This window comes from Megachile rotundata, chromosome 3 (genome assembly GCF_050947335.1).
Source record: "Megachile rotundata isolate GNS110a chromosome 3, iyMegRotu1, whole genome shotgun sequence".
Taxonomy (NCBI): Eukaryota; Metazoa; Arthropoda; class Insecta; order Hymenoptera; family Megachilidae; genus Megachile; species Megachile rotundata.
The window spans coordinates 10245581-10266052 of NC_134985.1; the positions used below are offsets into that span (position 1 = coordinate 10245581).

General features: G+C 31.9%; 1 protein-coding gene across 4 annotated transcripts in view; it reads right to left on the reverse strand.

The window, feature by feature from the left end:
* Window positions 1-20472, reverse strand: part of LOC100882041 (protein couch potato) — a 214908-nt gene that overhangs the window by 68029 nt on the left and 126407 nt on the right. For all 4 annotated transcript variants that reach the window (XM_076530057.1, XM_076530056.1, XM_076530058.1 and 1 more), the window contains one exon: window positions 2869-2922. In XM_076530057.1, coding sequence (XP_076386172.1) covers window positions 2869-2922 — 54 coding nt within the window. The remainder of the gene's footprint in view (window positions 1-2868; window positions 2923-20472) is intronic.

Sequence of the window (20472 nt, forward strand, 5' to 3'; positions counted from 1 at the left end):
ATACTAAATTATTAGAGGTTGACATGAAAGTAGATTTGTTCGATTTAAATTTCCCGCTCGTTTGTACGACCAATTTAAAGGGACAGCGTTTTCGAAAAATCAAAGATGTCGATAGAGAGTGCGATTAGGTTAGGTTAGGTTGTCATGTTAGGTTGTCAAACTACTGTCACGTGACCATGCGAGGCATTCATATTCACTTTTTTTTTCAACTTATGTATCACTTCATTCTGTATATGTATTGTTAAGAAAATTTTAATAAGTTTCATTGATTTACTAATGAATTCACAACAAGTTAATATTATTGCACATAAATTTGACATGACCTAACGTTTCCAATTCGTACGTGCACAAAATCAGAAAACTAATTTCATATTACTGCAAAGTTTAAAAAACAAATTCGTTATTATATTTCAATTTAGATTCTGATGGAAAAGTTATGGAACAATATTTACGTTCTGACGAAGTTGGAAATGATCATTTTCTGGCTTTCATGCAAAGTTACGTTAACTGAGTTAAAGTTATCTCAACTTATGATATTGAAAATGTTTATGGAACGTTTATACCATCATTTAGGGGAAAGCTTAACCTTCCATTACACTCTGTTGCAAATGTACTGCTTACGAAGTAATATACATACTAAGTTTTTGTATTTCGTCAGACTGTGGACGTAAACATAAACAACTTTTGTAATTAGTCGAATTATGGAACAAGTTTCTTTCATATTCACAAAATCATGTACTAACTTTCTATGAACTAGTTGTTTGTTGTACTTTAGTAGACTCTTCTTATATTGCAATTCTACAATTTGCAAACGTCAATAACAGTGATAGATCGTGAATAGTGTTAAGTGGAATACATATTACAGCGAGAGAACAGTTTCTAGCAAAATAACTAGCAATATAACTAGCAATATAAATCTTACAATTTCATTAAGTCGTTGCATATCAAATGATCAATTTTGAAGCTCAAAAACGTGTCACAAAACAGTGTCCACGTTAAGCTGCATATTTTAAATATCGACGTTATTATATCGAGTGAACAATTTGTACTCGAAAAAGTATTAATGCATTTTATCTGCAATTTAGTAACTTTCCCTCCAGAGAAACCGAAGATTTCGATATTCATTGTTTGCAATTAACTACGACGTTTCGAAATTAATCAATTAGCGATTAGAACGTGTTAGGTCGTGGAATGCCTATTACAGCGAGATTAGACATCACAAGTTTCTAATGATACTTTCGTTCCTTTATTTGTAGTTTCGAATCAATTACCCGTAGCAGCAATACAGGAGTCACATTCTAGGGAGTATTTCTGGTTTTTTAATCACATCTGTGAACCCTTAACCTTAGCAGTAGAGTCTTTCGTTCGCAGTTTTCTATTCATGTCGAGGTATTGCGTTTTATTACTTCAGGTCACTTTGGGGAAAAGACTTCATACGTCACTCGCATACATCACCCGAATTCTAGCTGAACCAATAGAAAATTAGAAACTGTTTTCCCTCAGCAATGTCACAATACGCTCACTTCAAGATTTTGTGAAACGTAAAAATTCTTCGAAGACACTTTCGAGTACATAGCAAAATCTAGTCGTTCGAAGTGAAAAGATACAGTGCACTTATGTTCACTTATTGGGAAAGGACTTGGATAATCGTCACTTACTGACGCGATAAACAGTTAGACTCACGATTACTTCTAGAGGATGAAAACTATTCAGTTTATAGGTAATAAGAATTACAATACTAGTTGCAATGTGGTAATTATGATTATGGCTACTATCAGTACTATACAGAATAAACGATTACAGCTTCCAAACGATGAAAAACTGTTCAGTTTAATGGGACGTATTCACTCTTGATGCGATGAAGTTTTGTAATTATGAAGGCTAACTGTAGATTCCGTATAAAATAAACGATTGTAACTTTTAAACGAAAAATTAGTTTAGAAGTAATGGTACAGTTATCAACAGTTGCTGATGCATAATTGGCTATGGTTAGTGATCGACTTCATACAAAATAAACTATTGCAACTTCTAAACAACGAGAAGTTATAGTTCAGTTAGTAAGTAACAGAACTTGTCTAGCTTTGATGCAACGGTTAATTGTGATTGTGGCTACTGGTTAATGTAGACTCTACATTGTGTCAAGTACATAGCAAAATCAAGTTCGAAGTGAAATTTAGATACAGTCCACTTATATTCACTTGTTGAGTATCCTAACGATCCCACGTCGTTTAATCGTCACATACAGAACGAATCAGAAAATGTTTCGTTTTTCAATCGGTAGACAACCAAAACGAGTAAATACTCGCATTTGAAATATGGTACCCTCTGGACATTACGGTTACACTTGCATACTAAATTCCCATACTAATATGCTAACTAATATCGTTTCACCGTGACTCGGTATAGCTCATAGAAATTCCTCGTTTCAAATTCAGGGAACCAAATTTGCAGGAAGAATAGGATTCGCAGGCATTCTGAAAATCAGCCGAAGCACACTCGATCGAGAGAGAATTCGATTGAAAGTTCCTGTTCCAGCAAGTTTTCTCATCTGTTTCCGCAAGAAAATCTCGACACTTTGTCGAGCCGTTCACCAATTGATGGAAAAATCTCTCGAATCGTAAAAGGGAATCGGTATATTCGAGAAGAATCCTCCACACCGATTTTATTTCCTTTCTTTTTCCTGTGTTTCCTTCCTTTCGTTCCACGTATAAATGCGTATATGAAAAATAGCGTAGCGGCTTTCACCGAAGAATATCTAGGACAGTTTCCATCGTTTCGTTAAAAACGCGCGAAACAATTTTTTGTTTTCGCTGAAAAGAATTCGATACGGTGAAATATCACCGGCAATTTCATCGACTAATCACTCACCGATGCTGTTTTCCCATTTTTGCTTGTGACTTTCAGCAGGGACCCCTCGTAGCCCTGAAACAAAAAATTGTATACGTTAGTCGGATGAAGAGTACGTGGATGAATTGCGTGATAGATGGTCATCGAATGTGTACACAGAATTGCGGTTGCGGTCAATTTTTGGATTTGGGACAAACTTGTCAATTTTCTGAAATTTGAAACTTTCAAATGAGTCGACTACACTGTAGAGATATGAGTTTCAAATGGGTAGATTTTTTGATTATGGATTTATACGTGAATTTATAGATCTTTTAATGGTAGTCAAGATTTCTTTTGTACAATTATGAAATTTTCAAATTCTTCAATTTCTTATGTGCTGATATTCTTCGAAAACTTTAAAATCTTTCAAATCTGTAAAATTCTAAGTTATCAAATTCCTAGATTCCTAAATTTTGAAGCTATTAAATTTCTGTATTTGCAAATTCATAATTTTCCCAATTCTTAAATTTCCAAATTCAAAAATTCCCAAATTTCTAAATTTCCAAATTAGATTTTCCAAACTAGATTTTCCCATTCCTAAATTTTCAAATTTCTAAATTTCGAATTAGTAAATTTCCAAATCCCTAAATATCCAAATTTCTAAATTTTCAAATTAGTGAATTTCCAAATTCCTGAATTCCCAAATTACCAAATTTCCGAATTACTGAATTTCCAAATCCTTTCATCCCCAAATAACCAAATTTCACAATATCCCAAAGTCTCATATTTCTAAATTTCCAAATTCTAAAATTCCCAAATTTCCAAGCAAACAAATTCCTAAATTTCCAAATTTCTAGATTTTCTAATTAGTGAATTTCCAAATCCCTAATTCCAAAATTTCTAAATTTCCAAATTCCCAAATTTCCAAGCTAACAAAATTTCTAAATTTCCAAATTTTTAGATTTCCCAATTCGTAAATTTTCAAATTTCCAAATTTCCGAATTATTAAATTTCCAAATTTCTAGATTTCCTAATTAGTGAATTTCCAAATCCCTAAATTCCAAAATTTCTAAATTTCCAAATTCCAAAATTCCCAAATTTCCAAGCTAACAAAATTTCTAAATTTCCAAATTTTTAAATTTCCCAATTCGTAAATTTTCAAATTTCTAAATTTCCGAATTAGTAAATTTCCCAATTTCTAAATTTCCAAATTTCTAGATTCCCTAATTAGTGAATTTCCAAATCCCTAATTCCAAATTTCTAATTTCTAAATTTCCAAATTCCCAAATTTCCAAGCTAACAAAATTTCTAAATTTCCAAATTCCAAAATTCCCAAATTTCCAAGCTGACAAAATTTCTAAATTTCCAAATTTTTAAATTTCCCAATTCGTAAATTTTCAAATTTCTAAATTTCCGAATTAATAAATTTCCCAAATCCCTAAATATCCAAATTTCTAAATTTCCAAATTAGTGAATTTCCAAATCTCTCAATTCGCAAATTTCTAAATGAAAGGGTTTGCGTTTCCCTGATGCCCACCACTGGTGGCGCTGGCGTGTTCCTACAGCGTAGCGTCGATATAGCGCGTCTTACCTCGTGCGATTCGCGTGTTCGCATCTGTATCAAAATGTTAAGAATAGTTTTTGTGTATCTTCTATTATAAGTTATATTACCATTATAATAAAGCCTAATACTAGTACTACGACCTGTTGTGACTTCCCACTTCATTGGTTATGGGCCCAGCGATGCCAACAGGTCGATCATAACCTCAAAAAGTAAGCCACGTGGTACTACAAAATTCGGTAAGTCAGACCAATTATTAAAGCAAAGATAATAAATACTCAAGAAGATGGCTGACAACGATAAATCGTTAAATTTCCAAATTGTGAAATTATCAGATAGCAATTACCGAATATGGCGTATAGAAATGAAATGGTACCTCAAAGGTAAGGGTCTATTAGACCACGTGCTTAACAAAATTGTACTAGATGACCAGGCTACAGCTGAACAAAGAAGAATATTCCAAACACAAAATGATAAGGCAATAGCAGCAATAGGATTACACATTGAACCCGATCAACAGGTGCATATTGAAGACTGCACGAGTGCCCATGAAGCTTGGAAAGTGCTAGAACAGGTACATCAACCGATATCTAGAGTTAGAATATTACAGTTAAAGAAGCAGCTCTATCAATCTAAAATGAAAGATGATGAGTCGATGACATCATACATATCCAGAATCAAAATTATAGTGAAAAACCTCAAGGAAGCAGGGTGCGAAGTCAAAGATGACGACACTGCCTATATTTTATTAGCAGGATTGCCAGACGAGTATGAAAATTTGAATATGTCCTTAGCAAATCTGCCAGATGAGAAGTTTACGTCATCAGAGGTATCTAAGGTGCTGATAACAGAATACGATAGACGTAAATCAAGAAGTGCAACTACTAATGAAGAAACTAAGGAAGCACTCAACATTGGAAGAGGATCAAAACAAGCAGCACACAGGAATACATATTCTCCAAATAAGTCTAAACCTCCTTTTTGTCCTCATTGTAGAAAAACAGGACATAACATCAAAAATTGTTGGTCAAAGAACAGAAACAGATATCAGGGCTCCCAACAAAAACAAAATTATTATAAAAAGGAAAATAATGAAGGATTTTTAGTGTCATTGAATCATATAGACATGGAAGACACATGGATTTTGGATAGTGGCTGTACGCACCATGTGTGTAAACGCAGAGACTGGTTTACAACGTTTAAAAGGACACAATTAGAACCCATCAATACAGCTGCTGAATCAGATAGTCAGAATAATTTTAAACTTGAAGCAGAAGGGATTGGTGACATAGTGATTAGAACATTTGTCGGAAAAAGAACATATGATATCACTTTACATAATGTATATTATGTACCTCGCATCAGAAAAAATTTAATGTCAGTTTCCCAAATTGAAAGAAGAGCGAAAGAAATAATTTTTGAAAATGGAACAGCAAGGATATATGACACAAGAAATAAAAGAAAACTAATGTGCACAGCTGACAGGAAAAATGATTTATACATAGTACGTGCAAAAACTCTTACAAACCAGACCAGATCATTGGAGTCGCATAGTTTAACTGTGAGAGACAGTACGCTCTGGCATCACAGGTTCTGCCATATAAATAAGAAAACAATAGATAAGACGGCAAGCCAAGTTCGTGGATTGGAGAACACGACGATACCTGAAGAAGCATGTGAAGATTGCTATATCGGTAAATCGACAAAGATGCCATGTCGCAAAATTGGACATAGACAATCTAGAGACATCTGTGAATTAATTCATTCCGATATTTGCGGACCCATGCCAGTGAATTCATTGAGCGGAAAACGATATTTCGCAACATTCGTCGACGACTATTCAAAATGCCTCACAGTTGTTTTTCTGAAATCGAAAGATGAAGTTAAACAACATATTAAAAAATATATAGCCAGCGTGGAACTGGAAACAGGGAAGAAAGTAAAAAGATTCCGGTCAGATAACGGAAAGGAGTATTGTAACGAAGAACTAAGAAATTATTTTGAGGAGAAAGGAATAAAACATGAGAGGTCAAATGTGGAGACCCCACAAATGAATGGTATAGCGGAACGAGTAAATAGAACATTGCTCGACCTTACAAGGTCAATGTTGAAATCGGCAAAATTACCGCAGAGATTTTGGGCAGAAGCTGTTGCTACAGCTGCCTATGTTAAAAACCGTGTAGCTCATTCCTCCAACAACGATAAAGTCCCACTTACAATTTGGTTAGGAAAACCTCCAAGTGTGAGACATCTAAAAGCATACGGATCGCTAGCCTATGCTCATCTACCAAAACAAGGGCAAAGAAAATTAGACGACAGAGCAACACCATGTGTGCTCGTTGGATATGCAACACAAACGAAGGGTTATCGTTTGTGGTGTCCAAAAAGACGAGACGTAATCGTAACAAAGCACGTACGTTTTATAGAAAGTAAAATGGGATATGAGTGGCTGCATCGCGAAAACACGAACAACGAATACAACATTCATCAATATAATGAGATTTGGTCAGAAGACGAAGAAACTGAGCTAGAAACAAAAAATGTTGATATAGAAGAAACAACCCAGATTAGAACCCCGTGCAGAGATCACCCGACTGACGAGATAGTGGGGGTAGATAACACTCGATCAGCAAAGAAACCTGGGAGACCGAAGAAAATTATTAGAAACCCATATGGTCGAAAAGGGAAACCTAGCCCTTATGCAGATTCTACGATTAATCCAGGAGAAGAGGGAAATCGTAGTATTCAAGAAGACTCCGAGACTAATTCAGAAGATGGAAATAGTCAAAGCATAGAATTAAACCTCATGGAAATTGTGGAACCAAATACTTTGCATGAAGCCTTGTCCTCACCCCAGGCAGAGCAGTGGGAAAAAGCGATGAAGGACGAAATGGACAGCCATGAACAGCGTAAAACATGGACAACAGTAAACGACGTGCCATCAGAGCAAAAGATCGTAGGTAGCAAATGGGTATATAAATTAAAGAAAAATTGCGAAGGTAAAGTATATAAATTTAAAGCTAGATTAGTCGCGCAGGGATTTACCCAACAAAAAGGGGTTGATTATCATGATACCTATGCCCCAGTAGCTAGTTTTTCAATAATAAGATTGTTATTAAGTATTTCCAGTTCATTCAATTGGTACACCAGGCAATTGGACATAAGATGCGCTTATCTTTATGGAAAACTCGAAGAAGAGATATTTATGAGATTAGCTCCGTCAAAGAAAAGGGAAGAAGAAAAGATAGTCAAGCTGAACAGACCTATTTACGGACTCAAACAATCAGGTAGAAACTGGAATGCTGAGTTAGATAATTTCTTTGTCGAACAAGGGTTTGATAGATTACGGTCATCAAATTGCGTTTATATAAAAGGACACTGGACCATAGCAATAATATATGTAGATGATATCTTCTTGTTCGCGAAAGACCCGACGTCTATAAATAATTTTGTTAAGATAATTAGTAGTAGATATGAAACCAAAGACCTCGGAGAAATTAATTACGCGTTAGGTGTTAAGATAGAAAGAAATAATAATTCAATTAGACTAAGCCAAAGATCGTATATACAGTTGTTATTAAGTAAATATAATATGCAAGAGTGCAGAGGTGCTGCGACACCTTTAGAACCCGGTTTAAAACTTTCAAAGAACATGTCAGAAAGACAATTAAATGAAAAGGGTAAGACAGTTTATCGAGAACTAATCGGTTCATTAATGTTTTTGGCATTGCGTAGTAGACCGGATATTTTATTCGCCGCGACAAAATTGTCACAGTTTAACACATGTCCAAACGAAGTGCACTGGACTCAAGCGAAACACGTCTTGCGTTATTTAAATAGAACTATAGATCATGTTATTTGTTACAATAGAAAAGAGAAACCAGAAATTAAAATATTTAGTGACGCAGACTGGGCTGGCGACTTAGACGATCGTCACTCCTTTACAGGTATGATTGTAACAATAGGATCTAGCGTTATACAATGGATATCATCTAAGCAAAAATGTATATCAACGTCAACTATGGAAGCGGAATATGTCGCGCTAGCGTCCGCAGTAAAAGAAGCAATATGGTTAAAGATGTTTTTGAGTGAATTAGGATTATACGAATTTCTATTAGGAATTAGTAAGATATATTGCGATAATAAATCAGCGATAGACTTCTCACAAAATCGTGTAGAAAATCTGCGTACAAAACATATAGATATCGCGTATCATATAGTAAGAGAGGAACTCGAAAAGAAGTCAATTCAATTACATTATGTTAGCTCGAACGAAAATATAGCGGATGTTATGACGAAAGGTTTAAAAAGCATAGCCCACAAAAATTGTATTGAAAAATTGGGAATCGCAAAAGTGGGGGATTGAAAGGGTTTGCGTTTCCCTGATGCCCACCACTGGTGGCGCTGGCGTGTTCCTACAGCGTAGCGTCGATATAGCGCGTCTTACCTCGTGCGATTCGCGTGTTCGCATCTGTATCAAAATGTTAAGAATAGTTTTTGTGTATCTTCTATTATAAGTTATATTATCATTATAATAAAGCCTAATACTAGTACTACGACCTGTTGTGACTTCCCACTTCACTAAATTTTCAAATTAGTAAATTTCCAAATCCCTAAATCTCCAAATTTTCAAATTCTACAAACTGTGAACGAAAAAAACTTCCAACTTACTAAATTTCCAAATCCTTTCACGCCCAAATACCCAAATCCCCAAAATTCAATATTTTCCAATCATCAAACCCCCAAACATCAAATTTAAAAATTCTAAAAAATTGTTTCCACCCTTTCAAATAACTACTCCCTTAAAACAAAATAAACACCCCCTAATTGAATAAAGAATTCACCCTCAAATGAATAAACATAATTTTCAAACACCGATATTAATTTAATTAAATCAATTAAGCATCCATTCGACATTTTTCTCTATAAATCACCCGCACTTTTAATCCCGAAATAAAAATGTCCACGAAACTCGCTACAATACAAACTTATCTCAGGTTAATTCAACTGAAGTTTATTGTACCGTGTTTGAAATTCCACGCGATTTTTCACCACTAATTCCTGGCGTTAATGAAGTTATGAATTTATAAGCAGACGGTATTCGCGATCTTCCAAGTGTTAAGAATAAACTGAAGTTATGAAACAGTATCTTGGAGATTTACATATCTCTTGTGCAATTACCCATGGTGGTACAGATAAAATGTTCTTGTCGACTGCAATGCTTTTAAATACGACTTTAAAATGCAACTTGGTTATTTATAGCTAATTATTTTCCGAGATACACAATAACAGATTTGAATATCTGTGCATAAGCAGTTTGCAGATTAAAATTACTGGAATTATTAAACTTAACTTCACATTTATTATTTTGTAGGTTATTTATTTTATTTCACATTATTTTGTGTTTAATGTTTTTTACGTTTGATTTATTTTATATTTCCATTTGTTACTTCAAAATTTATTTTTAAGTTATGTAATTTTTGTAAATTTTGTAATTTTACTAATTTTTGTCATTTTTGTAAATTTTTCTAAATTTTATAATTTTTGTAAATTTTGTAATTTTTGTCATTTTTGTCATTTTTGTAATTTTTATAATTTTTGTAATTTTGTAATTTTTGTAATTTTTGTAAATTTTTCTAAATTTTGTAATTTTTCTAATTTTTGTCATTTTTCTAATTTTGGTAAATTTTTGCAAATTTTGCAATTTTTGTAATTTTTGTCATTTTTCTAATTTTGGTAAATTTTTGTAAATTTTGTAATTTTTGTAATTTTTGTAATTTTTGTAATTTTTGCAAATTTTGTAATTTTTGTAATTTTTGTAATTTTTGCAAATTTTGTAATTTTTGTAATTTTTGCAATTTTTTATTACAAAAATGATTAAATTCAATCTTTGATGTATTTTACATTTATTATTTGTTATTTCGAAATTTATTTTCTCATTTTTGTAATTTCTTATTACCTCAGAATTATTAAATTCTATGTTTGATTTATTTTACATTTATTATTTATTTTGAAGTTTATTTGTCCATTTTTGTAATTCTTTATTGCCTTTATTATTGAATTCAATGCTTGATTAATTTTACATTTATTATTTGTAATTTATTCTTTCATATTTAGTCTCTTTTTTTTATTTCATATTTATTACATTTATTGCCTATTTCATTTGTTTCATCATGTTTATTATTTGCAATTTTATTTTGCACAATTCTACGTTTATTTATTTTATGTTCATTTTATTTGGTTCTCATTTATTATTTCAATATTTGTTCTCTTATTTTTATCTTTCAATACATAAATACATTACGAAATTTCTTAAAAGTTTGTCCAATAATCAAAATCTTAGAAAATTAAACATTGCTGAAGATATTCAAATAAAAAAAATGTTTAAATAATCAATATTTTTGAAATTACAAGTTTTTAAATAATCAAGTTAAATATATTCAAACAATCAATATTTTTAATATTAAAAATAATTGAATAATAAAAATTAGTCACAATTAAATATGTTCAAACTTCTAATATTTTTAATATTAAACACGTTTGAATAATAAAAATCAATCACAATTAAATATGTTCAAACTTCTAATATTTTTAATGTTAAACATGTTTGAATAATAAAAATCAATCACAATTAAATATGTTCAAACTTCTAATATTTTTAATGCTAAACATGTTTGAATAATAAAAATCAATCACAATTAAATATGTTCAAACTTCTAATATTTTTAATGCTAAACATGTTTGAATAATAAAAATCAATCACAATTAAATATGTTCAAACTTCTAATATTTTTAATGTTAAACACGTTTGAATAATAAAAATCAATCACAATTAAATATGTTCAAACTTCTAATATTTTTAATATTAAACATGTTTGAATAATAAAAATCAATCACAATTAAATATGTTCAAACTTCTAATATTTTTAATGTTAAACATGTTTGAATAATAAAAATCAGTCACAATTAAATATGTTCAAACTTCTAATATTTTTAATGTTAAACATGTTTGAATAATAAAAATCAATCACAATTAAATATGTTCAAACTTCTAATATTTTTAATGTTAAACATGTTTGAATAATAAAAATCAATCACAATTAAATATGTTCAAACTTCTAATATTTTTAATGTTAAACATGTTTGAATAATAAAATCAATCACAATTAAATATGTTCAAACTTCTAATATTTTTAATGTTAAACATGTTTGAATAATAAAAATCAATCACAATTAAATATGTTCAAACTTCTAATATTTTTAATATTAAACATGTTTGAATAATAAAAACTAGTCACAATTAAATATCCTCAAACAATCAACATTCTCTAAGTATAAAATTAGTATATAATTAAAAAAACGTGCATCGAGTCCCTGAGATAATTAAGTAGGATAAATGTGACAGTACCAGCCAATTCAAGTTTCGTGGTTTCTTTCAAGCGTGTAGCAACAAGAGAAGAACCTCGATTCTCGAAGCTATCGAACGGATTAAGAAGTTTGAAAAAGTTTCTGCCTCGGCAGAGATGTGTGCAGCGGCTCTTTAACCGCATCCAATTTGTCACGAAAGAATTCCCCTTCCTCCTAAACTTTTTTTCCCTTCAAAATAGACCGCGATCGTTTTTATCGACGAATACTTCGATCCGTGCCACTCGAACCTGAATTAATTGAAATTATTAATGCCAATTTAATCACTGAATGCTTCACTGGAACGACATTTTTCTCGACGTTTCAGAACTGTATAATGAGGATGATATCTTTTATTCAATGCTTTTATCTTAATCTAGATGATAATTAGATGATTTTTCTGAAATTAGATGATTACTTGATATTTCAGGTGAAATTAGTTTGACGATTTTATTGCGAATTTATCATTGTTTGATGTTTCAGATGAAGTTAGATGATTAGATGATTTTTCATCTGTAATTAGGTAATCAGAATATTTTCATATAAGATTAGATGATCATTAAAGGATTTTTCTTTCAAAATTAAGTAACTAGATTTTCATGTGAAATTAGATCATTACTTAATATTTCATTTCAAAACGATTAGAGTATTCTAATCTAAAATTAGATAATCACTAGATGATTTGTTATCATCACTGTAATCACACAAAAGAATCGCAAAGTGTTCGTACAATTTCTTTCTTAATTTCCCCTCAATCTAATCTGAACATTTCGCTACTTTATTTAATGTGATTGCTCGATAATACTAAATTTGTGATATTAGTCACCGAATGACCCTCACAGGTTGACGTGTTAAAGAACAATGTTTCAGTCTGAATACTGCTATGTCATACGTTCTAAAAGTGCTACGATCAATAGAATATTCAGCATTCCAAGAATAAAAACTTGAAATGATAGAGTATCAGGCAAGTTTCCGAAACCGATTTCCATTTCATTGAAACGTGTTGATTTTACGAATTCAAAATTGTTTTACAATTCACACATTTCTAATTCCAAGTGATATTTGTACATCCCTTTGCACTACAATATTGTGTCACACACGTGACGCACACTACAGTCGGAATGTGATAAACCAGACTCGCGTTTTCACTGCATTTTTGGTTCAATTCTAATTACATGTATTATGAAGGGTTGCTGAAGGCAAAATGTACTTAACATTTTAATTTTCTCCAGTTGCCTTAACGTTGTAGCAATAATCAGCTAACAGTGAAATGACGCAACTGGAAAATTGTAGGTTAAGGGGTTAAATATTAAATTACGTGCTATTTCAACGTAATGAATAAATATAACAACGCAGTGAATGCAAACTATGCGATTTAGAAACAATATTTATTAATAAACATGATGTCATTTCAGGCGATATTTGTGCTTATTTCATAGAAATTAGTTTCTGCATATTTCACTTTTAATGTGCACATCATTTTGTAGTTTAACGTAGCCATTTTGTGACTAGTTTCAAGTTTTATTCTGTACCATTGAGTCGTAGCCAAAATAATAGGTTTACGACAAAAATGTGTAGGACCTTTTTTATAGAGCTGTTTACAAGCTACATTTTTCGTTTAATACTTTTTTCTCTAGAATCAATACTTTCGTATATACAGGGTGTTATCTGTAACGCTACTCATGCTTTTCTCCCACTTGCAGCCATTTTACGAAAAAAAGTTTAGAACCATATTTGCAGGGTATGTGCACGATAGATATTAGTAAAGCAAATTTTGAAAACAGTATGTTCTCTCGGCAAAGTCAAGGACACTTGAGTTTTTTAAATAGGAACATACATTTTTTTTATTCATAGCTTTAGAGGACATCGAGACGAATTCAAAACACATGTTACATGATATTTATATTAACATATTACTCTATTTACAGAAGAGGAAATGTGAAGTACTTAGCTTTTGACTTTGGTAGTGTAACCATTATTTGATTCCGAAGAGATTACTGAATGTAAACGCGCGACTAGAATGTAAGAAAAATACACTTTATTTAATTACATGTTCAAAATGTATGCCGCCTTCCATCGCGTAATATTCCAGTCTTTTACTTCACATTTCCACTTCTGTAAATCGAGTAATATGTTAATAAAAATATCATGTAACACGTGTTTTGAATTCGTCTCGATGTCCTCTAAAGCTACGAATAAAAAAAAGTATGTTCCTATTTAAAAAACCCGAGGTGACCTTGACTTTGCCGAGAGAACAAACTGTTTTCAAAATTTGCTTTACATATTTATTGTGCACTTCATTCCCTGCAAATATTGTTCTAAACTTTTTTTCGTAAGGTGGCTGCAAGTGGCAGGATAATCGTGAGTAACATTACAGTAACACTCTGTACTTCGCGAAAACTGTAATAAACTTTGAAGAGGGCTAAACGAGGATCGCCAAAAATTTCAATGGACTTTTTTAATCAGGAATAAACTTTGATTATAATCACAACGTGATCGAAAGTTTCATCTTTTCAAAACCCAACATTTTAATTACATCTTGAAAACCGATAACTTTTAAAATTTAATTTGCAATATAATTACTGTTCAAAAAGAATTACAGACGCAGAGTGTAAAATCGAACGGTTAAATATTACAAAATAAAAAGTATATTAGTTAAATCGTGCACGTTTCGTTTATTCGATCGATTCGATTACTCGACGATTCATTGGATCGAATAGTAAATTTTTCGTATTTCCTTCAATTCGCGAATTCGTTTAATGGATTTCGCATTTAACGCCGTTAAATCGTCGACGTGTGTTCGATTCATTAAAGCACGAACGTATTCGCGAGGATTTTTGTCGCGGACCACAATCATTGGAAAAATTGTCGAACGATGTTTCTCTCAACAGTCAGCTGTTTCTGATTGTTATACGGTTGCCGCAGATTAAAAACAGCAATGATTCACTGTGTTTAGCCGTACACTGGAAACGCTGATAAGAGAACAATTGATCGTTTGATAGGCAAACAAATAAATTTCACTCGCGATCGATGATAACGTGCGCATTGCACATACAGGGTTTGTCCAATAAGTATCCGGACTGATTTTTTTCTGCTAGTTTGGTAGGTCAGGGAGCAATCTCTATTAGCTAGATTGATGCAGGAGGTTGTTATGTATAATAGAAATCAAGGTTCATTTGTATTCCACCATTTGTTTTGTTTATATCGTGCTTGAAGTGGAAGCGTATTTAACGTTCGCGTCGAGATTCAAGATGCAACGAACCGTCGAGTAGCGTTGTGCCATTAAATTTTGCGTTAAGCTAAATAAATCTGCTACGGAGACATTTGATATGATTCGTCAAGCTTACAAGGACCATTTCATATCTAGAACGCGTGTTTTTGAGTGGCACAAAAAATTTAAAGATGGCCGGGAAGACGTCGAAGACGAGCAACGCGTTGGACGACCGACGTCGTCCTGATCCGATACGAATGTCAACAAAGTGCGGGAAATTTGGAATTACGATCGCCGTTTAAGCAGTCGTTTAATTGCACAGGAATTAAATTTAGCCAAATCCACTGTTCATTCAATCGTAACCGACGATTTGCAAATGCATCATCACGACAACGCGCCGAGTCACACTTCGTTAATTGTGAGACAGACACTGACGAAGCATAACGTGACAACACTACCCCAACCACCCTACAGTCCAGATATGGCACCCTCTGACTCTTTTCTGTTCCCTCGCATTAAAAGAAGCCTTAAAGGACATCGTTTCGGGACGATTGAGGCGGTTCAAACGGCTTCGACGGAGTGCCTGAACAGTCTTACGCTTGCCGACTTCCAGGAAGCGTATAAACAATGGAAAACCCGCTGGCAACGGTGTATTGATGCAGGAGGGGCATATTTTGAAGATTATTAACTCAATGTACGTATATCTTCAACGCACTTCATTTTAGGACATCAATCCGGATACTTATTGGACAAACCCTGTATACGTCTTCTGGCCCTTAGACCACTGCGGACGGATATATACGATCTGCAGAAAATCAGGATAATATGTTGTATATGGTGTGAATATGGATACACTGTGAATCAATATGCTCTAGTTAACATTCAGAACAGAAAAAGTTTGGTATCATTTTTTGATTAGTCACACTTTCAGTGTAATCATTTTTTAACCGACTTCGAAAAAGGAGGAGGTTACTCAACTCGATCAGTATTTTTTTTTTTTTACTATAATCAATTTTAGTATAGGCATGTTTAGTTACAATCATTTTTAGTAAAATTATTTATAGTATTATTATTAGTGTAAACGTTTGTATGTACAATCATATATTTTATAGTATAATATCATTTTTTATTTTTTGTTCAGAAAGATCTTACTTTTCCCAGCTATTCCTATTAATTATAAAAAAGTTGTATTATGTTTTGTAGTTCAAATACAAGGTTTATTGTTTCTATTTATGTATCAATTTTATTGCATATATTTTTGTATCTGTCTCATTGTTAGTACTTATACATCAATTTTATTATTAATCCTAATACATAAATTTGATCGTTAAAATTTGTCCATCAGAATTATCGTTAATACTTGTATACTAACTTTGTTGCTAATACTCATGCATCAATTACATTGTTAATACTTGGACATCAATTTTATTATTAACACAAATGCATCAATTTTATCGCGAATATTTGTCCATTAAATGTATTGTTGACCACCGTGCATTAGATTTGTTTTTGATTCACACAGCAAATATTTATCGGACTCGCAACACTTGAGTGATATAATATGACAAAGAGCAAAATGAAATGATATTTTGCTCCATGAAATATTCGCCGAGAATCTTCAATAAAAGTCACTAAAATTTCACGTAAATGAAATATTTTATTAAGAGGTTATTAAATATTAGATTTCCATCTCGGGTCAGTTTAATCCGAACCTGCACGAGGATTAAGAGATAAAATGCTCTTAACCTTTCATAACCTCAATTTTCCACATATGCGGCTATAAATAATAAATACGTGTATCTTTACGTTTATGACTCGTCGTTTCAACTTTTATTTTAATAACAGATATTTTAATGGGGTTTTAAGTTCAACATTTTTATTAATATTCGAATGTTTTATAAAAAGTGAATATGAATTTATTGCTATTGAATAACTATCGAATATCAAATTCGTGACAGTCTATGTAAACATGGAAGTTTGTACGAAATTAAGAGACTTCGATACTTGGAATTTTGGGAAATTTGATATTTGGAAATTTGGGGAATTAGGGATATGGAATTTTGGGAGATTTGGTATTTGGAAATTTGGGGAATTAGGGATTTAGAATTTTGGGAGATCTGGTCATTGGAAACTTGGGGAATTAAGGATTTGGAATTTTGGGAAATTTGATACTTGGAAATTTGGAATTTCGAGAAATTTAATACTTGGAAATTTCGGGACTTGGAGATTTGGAATTTTGGGAAATTTGGAATTTGGAAATTTGGGAAATTAGAGGCGTGGAATTTTGGGAAAATTGGTATTTGGAAATTTGGGGACTTAGAGATTTGGAATTTTGAGAAATTTGATATTTGCAAATTTGGGGACTGAGACTTGGAATTTTGGGAAAATTGGTATTTGGAAATTTGGGGACTTAGAGATTTGGTCATTGGAAACTTGGGGAATTAGGGATTTGGAATTTTGGGAAATTTGCTACTTGGAAATTTGGAAGTTTGAGAAATTTAATACTTGGAAATTTCGGGACTTGGAGATTTGGAATTTTGGGAAATTTGGAATTTGGAAATTTGGAAAATTAGAGACGTGGAATTTTGGGAAAATTGGTATTTGGAAATTTGGGGACTTAGAGATTTGGAATTTTGAGAAATTTGATATTTGCAAATTTGGGGACTGAGACTTGGAATTTTGGGAAATTTGGTATTTGGAAATTTGGGGAATTAGAGACATGGAATTTTTAGAAATTTAGTATTTGAAAATTTGGGGAATTGGGGATTTGGAATTTTGGGAAATTTGATATTTGGAAATTTGTGGTGTAGAGACAAGGAATTTTGGGAAATTTGGTATTTGGAAACTTGAGACCTTGCAGACGTAGAATTTTGAGAAATTTGGAAATTTAAAAATTCCTAAATACAAAAATTTGGAAATTCGTACCTCAGACAATTTAACCTATAAACTTGATATACAAACTTGAGAATTGAAAGTCTACTTGAAAATTTCATTCGAATCTATATATATAAAAATGGAAGTTTGTACGAAATTAATAGACTTCGACACCGTTTGATCACGGTGAAAGTTGGCACATATGTATTTTTCTATGGAGAAGGTTTTTAGGTATATAAAAAATGGGCGGGGCAAAAAGGGGCGTGGCAAGCCAATAAAAATGAAATAATTCGGTACATAATAATCATAGACAGACATAATTTGGTGGGTATGTAGCTGAGGTGGTTATCGATAATCCTACAAAAAATGGACTTTAAGTTAGTTCAATTACAGAGCGAATTCTTAACAAAAGAATGTATATCATCAACTTATACCGACACAAACAATGAAATCCATCGGTACAAGCTATCTTTCATTTTTCAATATTTTTCTACAACGAATTATAGATTCTAGGTTATGTACAGATCCATTCTTATATATGTATACGGAGGTCAATAAATATGCACAGTCTGGGTCTGCTGGGTTTTGCTAGTTTAATATAAATTCATGGCAATTTAATAACAGTAGAAAAATTATTTCTCTTAAATTTGAGAGAAAAAGAGATAATTCACAAAAACACAAATGCAGTCGTTCAACGCAGATAATACTAATAAAACAAAACACTTCTCATAAAAACCGATAACATACTAAAATACCATGTAATTCAAGAACGAACACGAACACGAAAATCGAAATAATAAAAAATTAATTAGTAGAAAATTCATTCGTAACGAATCAGTGTAATTCATTATGTACTACGATAAATTAAATCGGGGAGTACGAATCGCCATCACGACCCAATAAAACATAGTTGGTTTTACAAATGAAGTGATTAAAAGCATCACAATGAGCAGATTTTTTGCCGAACGTTGATTTCGCGCGAACGAGAACGGTTCACAAAGGAATTCGAGACTGTAAATTGTAACGAATTTAAACAGCATCGTACAAAAGAGGGGTTACAATAAATTTCAAGCTGATTCAAGTCAACTAAAATTGGTTTCAACGATTAATCAGCTGCTCCATGATATTGTTCTGTGGAAAGCTGATTGTAAATTTATGATTGGCCGAGATAATCGAAGGAAACGAGGGTATGACGCGGACATTAAAGAGTGGACATTGAATTATTTGCAGAAACATTCTAATTGGTAAATAACAAATAGTTGTATATTTTTGTGTACTTATGAAATTTTCAAATTTCCAAATTTCTAAATTCCTATATTATCAAATTTCCAAGTTTCTAAATTTCTATATTAGCAAATTTCCAAATTCCCAAATTTCTAAATTTCCAAATTTCCAAATTCCCAAATTTCTAAATTTCTATATTACCAAATTTTCAAATTTCTAAACTTCTATATTACCAAATTTCCAAATTTCCAAATTCCCAAATTTCCAAATTCCCAAATTCCCAAATTCCCAAATTTCCAAATTTCCAAATTCCCAAATTCCCAAATTTCTAAATTTCTATATTACCAAATTTCCAAATTTCTAAACTTCTATATTACCAAATTTCCAAATTTCCAAATTCCCAAATTCCCAAATTTCCAAATTTCCAAATTTCCAAATTCCCAAATTCCCAAATTTCTAAATTTCTATATTACCAAATTTCCAAATTTCCAAATTTCCAATTTCCAAATTTCCAAATTGCCAAATTCGCAAATTCCCAAATTCCCAAATTTCCAAATTTCTAAATTTCTAAATTTCTATATTACCAAATTTCTAAACTTATATATTACCAAATTTCTAAATTTCCAAATTTCCAATTTCCAAATATCCAAATATCCAAATATCCAAATTCCCAAATTTCCAAGTTCCCAAGTTCCCAAGTTCCCAAATTCCCAAATTCCCAAATTCCCAAATATCCAAATTCCCAAATTCCCAAATTTCCAAATTCCCAAATTTCCAAATTTCCAAATTTCCAAATTTCCAAATTCCCAAATTCCCAAATTTCCAAATTCCCAAATTCCCAAATTTCCAAATTTCCAAATTTCCAAATTTCCAAATTTCCAAATTTCCAATTTCCAAATTGCCAAATTCCTAAATTCCCAAATTCCCAAATTCCCATATTCCCAAATTCCCAAATATCCAAATTCCCAAATTCCCAAATATCCAAATTCCCAAATTCCCAAATTCCCAAATTCCCAAATTCCTAAATTCCTAAATTCCCAAATCCCTAAATGTCCAAATTTTGAATTTCCAAATTTCTACACATTAAAATTTCCAAATCACCATATTCTCAAATCCCCAAACTAACTCCCAAATCTTCAACTATCGACTTCCCATAAAAAATACTAAAGTATCACCATCTCTCCTCAACCAGCACGACCCTAACCTAAAAATTTAAAGAAACCTTACAAGGAACCCCAAATTATTGATATATTCACATTTACTAATACCCAAAGTTAATACAAAAAGCAAAAAAAATTCAATCAACTTTTCAATTAATATTTTAATATTCTCCAAGTATTATATACAATAAAAATATGGTATCCCAAAACCT